The sequence below is a fragment of the Squalius cephalus genome, assembly GCF_949319135.1.
Source record: "Squalius cephalus genome assembly, chromosome: 5".
NCBI lineage: Eukaryota > Metazoa > Chordata > Actinopteri > Cypriniformes > Leuciscidae > Squalius > Squalius cephalus.
Window position 1 is genome coordinate 46,249,057 of NC_137126.1, and position 8,537 is coordinate 46,257,593.

At 36.6% G+C, this 8,537-nt stretch overlaps 1 protein-coding gene across 1 annotated transcript; it reads right to left on the reverse strand.

The window, feature by feature from the left end:
- Nucleotides 1-497: 497 nt before the first annotated feature.
- On the reverse strand, nt 498-6,099 carry elac1 (elaC ribonuclease Z 1). Its single transcript, XM_079872505.1, has 3 exons — nt 5,785-6,099; nt 4,301-4,777; nt 498-1,056 (listed from the first exon to the last, which is right to left on the reverse strand). The coding sequence occupies exons 1-3, from the start codon at nt 6,077-6,079 to the stop codon at nt 575-577; spliced, it is 1,254 nt and encodes a 417-aa protein (XP_079728631.1). The 5' UTR covers nt 6,080-6,099; the 3' UTR covers nt 498-574.
- Nucleotides 6,100-8,537: the final 2,438 nt, after the last annotated feature.

The window sequence follows — 8,537 nt, forward strand, 5'->3', positions numbered from 1 at the left end:
TACGTGCTAAACAAACTATACACTATCAATCAGACAACAGAAAGCATTTAGTCATTTGTATACAACAGATGTTTCGATGTTTATAGGCTCATGTATCAAGCATGATATACTAGGCTTTATAGGGTTAATATCATCATGCCCACGGAGCACAAAAACAGTTCATGTGGGTATGAGAATGTGTTGCAATACAGTAGTCAACATTTGAAGTGGATCAAAAAAGTTAATCAAAGTTGTCCTAAGACAAGAACGGGTATTGTTCAAAATTCATGTATAAATCTAATGAAAGGTTTTGATCCACTTCAAATGTCGACTACTGTAGATCAGGCCGAATAAAGTCAAGTAAAGCCTTACCAACCTCAGTCCACTGGTCAACAGTCTCTGTTTTTGAAAATAAAATGATTAACAATGCTTAAACATGTTTAAATCTCACCTGCTCATGGATATCCACACACATATACTCATACGCATTCATCATGAATTCACCTCTGAGTCAAAAACAGTGGAAAAATGACAGACTTTATTAAAACATTTCCTTATATTAAAATATAACCATTGGAAACTGCATCCAGAGTAACTAATGCATCAGACTCTTTTTGAGCGCGACCGGCAGCGTGAGAAAGTCTTCAGCGAGGATGACCTCAGTGCTTGACCCCTGCAGCACGAGCTCAGCTTGTCTCTTCAGCTCCGTCACGTCGTCTTCTCCGTCCCGCCGCAGCGCTTGTGGTTTGTAGCGTTGACTGAAGTGGTGCAGAACGAGTGTGTGTGCCCCGCACGCGAGCGCCACCGCAGCGGCCATACTGGGAGTGCTGTGTCCGTGATCCACTGCCTTCTCGTGCTGCCCGTCCTCCAGCGTGGCCTCGTGCACCAGCACGTCTGCCCCCTGACACACTCTCCTAAAGCCCTCGCCCAGCGCCCCGCTGCAGTCCCCGAAAACACACACCTTACGGCCCTTCAGCGCCGGCTCCAGCACCTCGCTGGCGGTCAGCACACGTCCACTATCTAGAGTCACAGACTCTCCGTTCTTCAGACGGCCGTACAGAGGTCCCGGTTTCAAACCTACAAAAAAAGAAAAAGATAATGAGAAACACAATCTTACAGTTCAATCAATGTAGTAAAATACTTAATTACTGACATTATGTGATAGCCAGATGTACTATAAGAATCAAGCAGTTTAGATTTGCCATATATCATCAAAAATATATAAACTATATTATTGCAGAGCAATATATTAAACAGTTCTCTGTATAAAAATAAAAAATAAAAGAAAAATCGAACAGTACTGTTCTCCACCCACGGTTCGGCACGCACTTGCACCGCGATTTATCTCAAATCTGATGACGCATCTATAATATGGTTTATTAAAAATAAATAAAACAGACAGAGAGAGTTAGGCTAATGTATTTTTCTGTCGATGGATACGCATTCTGGCTTGGTATGCTCTACATGACCAGTCATTTACACCGTCATCACCTGGGTGTCGATACACATAAATGTGTATAATTGTGTATTCAGTTTTTCACAAATTAACATGTGGCTCTGTTCACACCTGGGCCCGTATTCATAAAGAATCTTAATGCAAAGAGTAGCTCCTAGTGACAAAATTCTAAGAAAATTCTTAGAAATGTGGGCGTTTACTCTTAAATTTAAAGAAAAAATCCTAGTAAAGAAAAAAGTAATTCAGAAAGCATCTTAACCCTTAAAAGAGGTCTTAAGGTCAAAATTGTTAGGAGCACGGACGAGGACTTTTAAGAGGCTTAAAAGTTTCTTTAGCAGAGGAGAAAATGGCAGAAAGACGAAGAAGGAGAAGAAATGTGTTGCAGACAATGGATGACAGTGAGTTAATAAGACGCTTTAAATTAGATCATGCAGGGATCATGTTTGTGACTGATCTTTTTAGAGACACGCTAATATCTCCAACACAGCGCAGAAATGCCATAGTGCCCGAAATTAAAGTAATCACTACATTATGATATTTGGCAACTCGGAAAATTCCATGTTTGATACATTAAAACCAACATTCAAACCACCATTTAAATAGACATGCCAACAATCAGTGTAATTAGAAAGAGTGGAACAATTTTTATCATTCTAAGCCAAGCAAATACCTTATAGGAAATCAACAGCATGGTTAATAAAATAAGGATTTATATATATAATGTGTGTGTGTGAGAACGGTCAAATAGGAAAAATTACGCATGTAATTTCAAAGTGAAGGCTTAGAATAGACCCTATACTAAAAATCACTTTTTTTCCCCTTCTTGGACAACCAACCAATCACAGTCTTCAAAAGATTGTGTCATACATAGCAACGGGGTCAACCCCGCCTTCTTACTAAGATAAAAGTTTTTGTCTTTTCCTTACTCAGAGTTGCTCTCAGATCAGTCCCGAATTGCTCTTAAGCTAAGACTCCTACGTAAAAGTTTTTAAGCTAAATTAAGAGTTTTCTGAGAGGATTCTTAGAATCTTTATGAATACGGGCCCTGGTGTTTAGAAGCGTTTTGGTTGGTCGGTTCTCAAGTGGACAACACTAAATACAGGAGTAAACGGGGTCTAAAGCGTTTTGAGCTTGTCCACTTTTGACCTCTTCCAGAGGTAGTTGAAAACACATTCGACCGGATTGCTTTAGTAGTGTAAACGCTCATGTGGTCGAGTGTGTTCAAACAGACACAAAAGACCGTCTACTCTCCGTCTACTGATCTAATGAGTAACATTATGGGAAGAGCTCTAGCCAGACGGGATTTAAACTGTCGGCTGAAGACACAAGTTTGGTTTGAAGATGAAAAACATACCAAGCTCAATGTTCTCTCACCATTCCTGGGGCCGTATTCACAAAGCATTTTATCTTACCACCAGGAGTACTCCTAAATCCCACTAAAAGATTTTAGCTAGGAGTTTTCTCTTAAAAGTTATTCACAACACCTTTCAGACCTACTCTTAGTAAAGAAAAATGACAACTCCTAAACTAAGAGTGAGTCTTCGTTGCTATGGATGACGTCATTACTCATGCACGAGCTTGACTGAAGTGACCACCTTGATTGGCTGATGATTGTAACGCGGGAATGATTCCAAACCCCTCCCCTACGATGATGAGTGACAGGTGACAGGTCTGAGAATGCGTGCGCTACACAAGCAGTGCGAAGGACGGAAGATGATGAATAACTGAATAAATAGCCTAAAAGAATAAAGAGTAAGGCAAAACAAATTGCCTAGTAGCCTAATGAAACATATGGATTGATGCAATATCTTTGCAACATTATTGAATTAATCTGTCACTATATGCCTCTTCCTATGTTTGCAAAGAGAAGAACATTTTAATTTGATTCACAATGAAACGTTACAATTAGTTTACATGCAATGAGTAGCCTAGTTTTGGTTGTTGTTGGTGGCGTTATTGCATCCCTAGTAATGCCTACAATGCAAAATGCAAACGAGGACCACAATGGAAATAAGTTTTTAACTTTCTTGTGTTATCCTCGACAGTTCTGATTAATGTATAATGTCACTGTGATGACTTCATGTTATGCATTTATTTTTTTACTGTCTAATAAATCAAATCAAATCAAATCAAATTGTTTCCTCGTGATTGGAAGCTCCTGTAGCCGCCACATACGCATTTCAAAACATCGCAACGTGAAATGCCACAAAAAGCGGTTTGTGAAGGTCTTAGTGAGTTAGGAGTCCTCTCGACTTCTTATAAGCTGTCCCAGACTTAGGTGCTACTTTTAGGGCTAAAATGCTTTGTGAATTACTCTTAGTCAAAAAAATTAGGAGTCCTAAAGTTACGAGTGACACGCCCATTATTTTTTAGGAGTTGCTCCTAAATTCACCAGTTAGGAGCTACTTTTAGCCTTAAAATTCTTTGTGAATACGGCCCCTGATGTCTAACACACACACTCACAGTGTTCGGCTGGTCTTGTGTCTGTCAGAGCAGAAACTAAAGCTGATGTTCTCCGTATGTTTTTCCGTCGTCTCCGGTCGTGTTCATATGTAAATTCAGCTTATTTCGTCCATTAGATTGAAAGATCTGAATAAACCCATATATTTATCCGCTCATAGACCCTCCCCTCGAAGAAATCAGGACAGAAGTGTTTGAAAGTGGACAAAAGAGACGGATTAAAACACCAGGTGTGAACTGGAATGTGTCTCCCTCCTCTATTTGTGACCCGATCGACCAAAACGCATCTTAATACCAGGTGTAAACGGGCCTGTGAAAAACTGTGCAAGATTTGCGATGTTGAAAACTGTGGAACGTGTCGTAACAGTGTTAAAAGGGTCCACTCTGGAAGATTTAACAGGTCACCTAGTTCTTTCAACAGGTCTGTGTTCAACCGTCCCGGACGTTCTCGTTCCTCCACCGAGAACCCGAACGATGGGACTCTGTGATACAGCTTAAACGCTTTAACCACAAACCGCTTGTCATCAACGAGGTCATAGCAGTCAGTGTGCGGGTCCAGGTGTACGGTCCTGCCGGGACGCTCCTGTGGGTGAAGCGCATCACTGCTGGAGGTCAGCGCGGGACTGAGACGCCCCTCCACGGGACACTGCTCGTCCGACGGCTCCAGCTCATGCACTGCGTACGGGAACAGCAGCTGAGAGCCGGACAGCTCTAACGCCACACGAACGAAGTGCCGTAACCCTCGCGGGCCGTAGACGTCCACACAGGGCACGGGCTGATCCGGCTGAGGGTTCGAGTTCAGGCTGACGGTGCACAGCAAACCAGGGAGACCGAACAGATGGTCACCGTGCAGGTGAGATATGAACACTTTGGTGATTTTGCCTGAAAGAAATTAAAAGGAGGAATTCAAACTTTTATCTCAAATAAATGCTGTGCATTTGTACTTTCTATTCCAAAAAGGCATCACAGTTTTCAAAAAGAAAAATGAAGCAGCAGCATAACGATTTTGAACTGATAATAATCAGAAATGTTTCTTGAGCAGCAAATCATCATATTAGAATGATTTCTGAATGATCATGTGACACTGAAGACTGGAGTAATGATGCTGAAAATACAGCTTTGCATCACAAATTAAAATATATTCAAAAAGAAAACAGTTTCTATTCAAATTGTAATAATATTTTAAAATATTATTATTATTTCTGTATTTTTTATCAAATTAAGTCTGAGCATCAGACTTCTTTCAAAAACAGTAAAAAAGTACAGACCCCAAACTATGAACATTAGTATGTTTATTTATTCCAATAAAGCATATCGAGTTTTCGAGCATATCGAGGAAAAAAAGAACATTTTCATGACAATTGAACATTTTCTGTCTAAATTTGTTCATTACTATAATGCAGCATTTACTAGAATGGGCTTTGTTTCTCAACTGTGATTTTTAATAATGTAATACAGTGATTTCATAGTGTACTGCAGTAAATAGAAGGCTATGATAACATATTTGCATTACACCAGCCAGCATTAATTTAAAAATCATTAAAAATGTTTTTATTTATATTAGAATGTATTATATAAAATGTATGTATATATATATATATATATATATATATAGCATTTTTGCTTTACATAATGAGATATTGGTGAAGGGTGTGCTTATTATGGTCATGAAAATAATGTTACATTGAGAGAGAAAAAAGCTTGATAGCCATAAAATATTTCCTATTTGCATAAAATAATTTAATATTTCTTCCTGTTTATTTTAAAATCCGTATTTCATTCATGAATCTCCAACATGTCATGCAACATGTATATAAACATGAAACACTTCAAAATGGATCTAAAACCGCAGTAAAGTAGGCAGACGTGCAGATGAGTGTGTGACTGACTTGCTTTGAGCGAGCTCCTCATGAACTGAGTCTGTGTTCCCTCTCCACAGTCAAACAGCCAGCTCTCCCCTTCAGTGCGCAGCACGAGCGCAGACGCGCCGCGGTGAGGAGACGGGTATGCGGATCCCGTCCCGAGGAACGTGATGTCCATCGACATGCTGCTGTTCTGCGCACATGTGGCGGACAAATAAAGTGAACCTAAACCTAAACGTCCCACATAACCAGCTGAACCACAACACATGCGCTCAATCAACATCCGGGGCACGAGGCACGAGCTCATATTTGCGTACTGCATACTGCGATACTGCACACTACACTATGGAAGACCGTTTCCGCCGCATAAGCAAAAATAAATAAATAAATAAATACATTTTTGTAAATCATAATAATGACATAAAAAGATGACAGAAAGTATGAAAAAAATCAAGAGAAAGCCATCATTTCGACTTTTTATGTCATTATTATGATTTAGTCATATGACTAGTCATAATTATTTTTGTCATAATTTAGCTTATCATAATTATGACAAAAAATCTAAATTATGACTTGGTATGCGCTTCCATAGTGTACACTATAAACCCCTATACTAATCATAATATGACATAAAAAGTCAAAATTATGACTTAGTATGTACTTCCAAGTACACTATACAACCTGTACTAACTTTTTGTACATTTTGAGTATACTATTTTAATAACATATGTAAAACAATATGCACTAGGCTAGTTCTTTTCAATCTTTTAGATGCCACTGACCCCCAAAATATGATCCACATCCTAAAATTGAAAAGATAGCTAGGCTATTTTTATGTATAAAGAAGACCCAATTAATACTGTGAGAAATGTATGTAATAAAATGTGTAAACTATTTAGCTTTTATTAGCCTACATTACATCATTGTTTTTTTACTCACTGTAATTTCACAGATGCAAATTGAATGTATTCATGTATTTATCTTTAATTAAAAAACATTTTGATCAAATAGATACAATTATTATTTATTTAAATTATATTTCATTTATTTTAAGCATTTTATTTTAATCTATTGATGTATTTACTAAGTTTAATCTTATGTTACACTGATTTTAATACTTTCATTTATTTAAATGAAATCTAATTTATTTTAATCTAACGTTTTTAGTTTATTTTTTTTGTTTAAATTACTTTTTATTTTAATTAATGTATTTTAAACTTATTTTAATCATATGTTTTCATTTATTTATTTTAACCATTTATATTAGTTAATCTTATTTTTATTTATTTATACTTTTTTACACTGCTTTTTCTCTAAAGTATTTTATAGATCTTCAATATTGTTTCTAAATGTTTTGCTTTTTAATTCCAATTTTGTGTAACAATGTCTTCAGGTTTGGAATTTCAGTCTAATAATAAGCCATAAGATTTTAAAATATGTGTTGAGATGTTGGATACTGGATTACTACTTATAGGCTTCCTAGAAATAAATACTTTCACATTGATCCTTTAAAAAAAAAATATATATATATATATATATATTTCTTATTTTTGTATAATTGTCTTAACCTCCAGGGGCAGTCCAAATAATTATTAAATAAAAAGATGTTAAAAATTACATTAGTCTGGTTCTCATCAAGTTCCTTGCATTATTATGGGATGAATCGTTAAAAAATATAATAGGCTAATTTAAAAAATACTTTAATCTATTCAAAATGAGGGCAGCAAACAGACCAGCAATGACTTTGCACAGATTAGACCACAAATGTTTATTCTGCAGCTCACATCTCCAGCGGTGTGAGGAAGAACTGCATCCAGAAACATTAATGACATTATAACAGGTGCACGACACTGATAACACACACTCAATTCTTCAAGGACTGACAGAAACGAAGCATCTTTTGGTCATGGATATGAGAATGTTCGCTTTGTTCGATATGGTGTTGAAAGAAAATGAAACCTTCACTGGCCAGTTTTTAAACTTCTATGAAAGGTAAAATGTAAATCATGATAATCTATAAACGTGTTGCTCTTGTGATCTTTGGCTACATATAAAATATTGTACGGTGAGCGGTGACTATGTAAAGATGTATAAGCAGGCACTTGTTAAGAGGTACTACCACAGCGGTCAAATCTTTTATTATAACAACCATTTAAATGTATAGTTTAATGAAACCTACAGCCGTGATTGTCAAATCTTTAATATCACTCAAAATTATTCTCACATCATTTAAACTCAAATCAATTTATTTGGGAAGTTGCTGTGTAACAAGTTAGATAATGTACAGTCAGCCAGTTATATATATATAATAAAAAAAACTTATGTTTGGGTTTATTTTGGGATGACATTAATTTCCTGTTTTTTATTATAAAGAATTTATTTGTATCCTAAGCATCCACATACAAGTGTGTAAATATTTGCTGGTAAAACTCACAGTCACAGCTACAAATGCACACCACTGTAATATTGTGCAATACACTAGACACTCCGCTAGTCCTTCATGTCCTGTTACTTTCTCCTCCACTAGGAAATAAATTGATCTTTGTGAATTGAATGACTCACAGACACAACAAGAAACAAACACAAAGAACAAATGGAGTGTGACTTCATTTTAGAAAGGGTTTCATTGCACACAGCATTTAAAAACAAAGGTGAGGAGTGACAAGGCACAGTATTACACTCAACACTGGAGAATAGAGTATAAAAATAAATAAATAAAATACATTTTGTATATAATAAATGAAGCCTAATTAGACCATTAGTTTATTTTGCATTGTGAC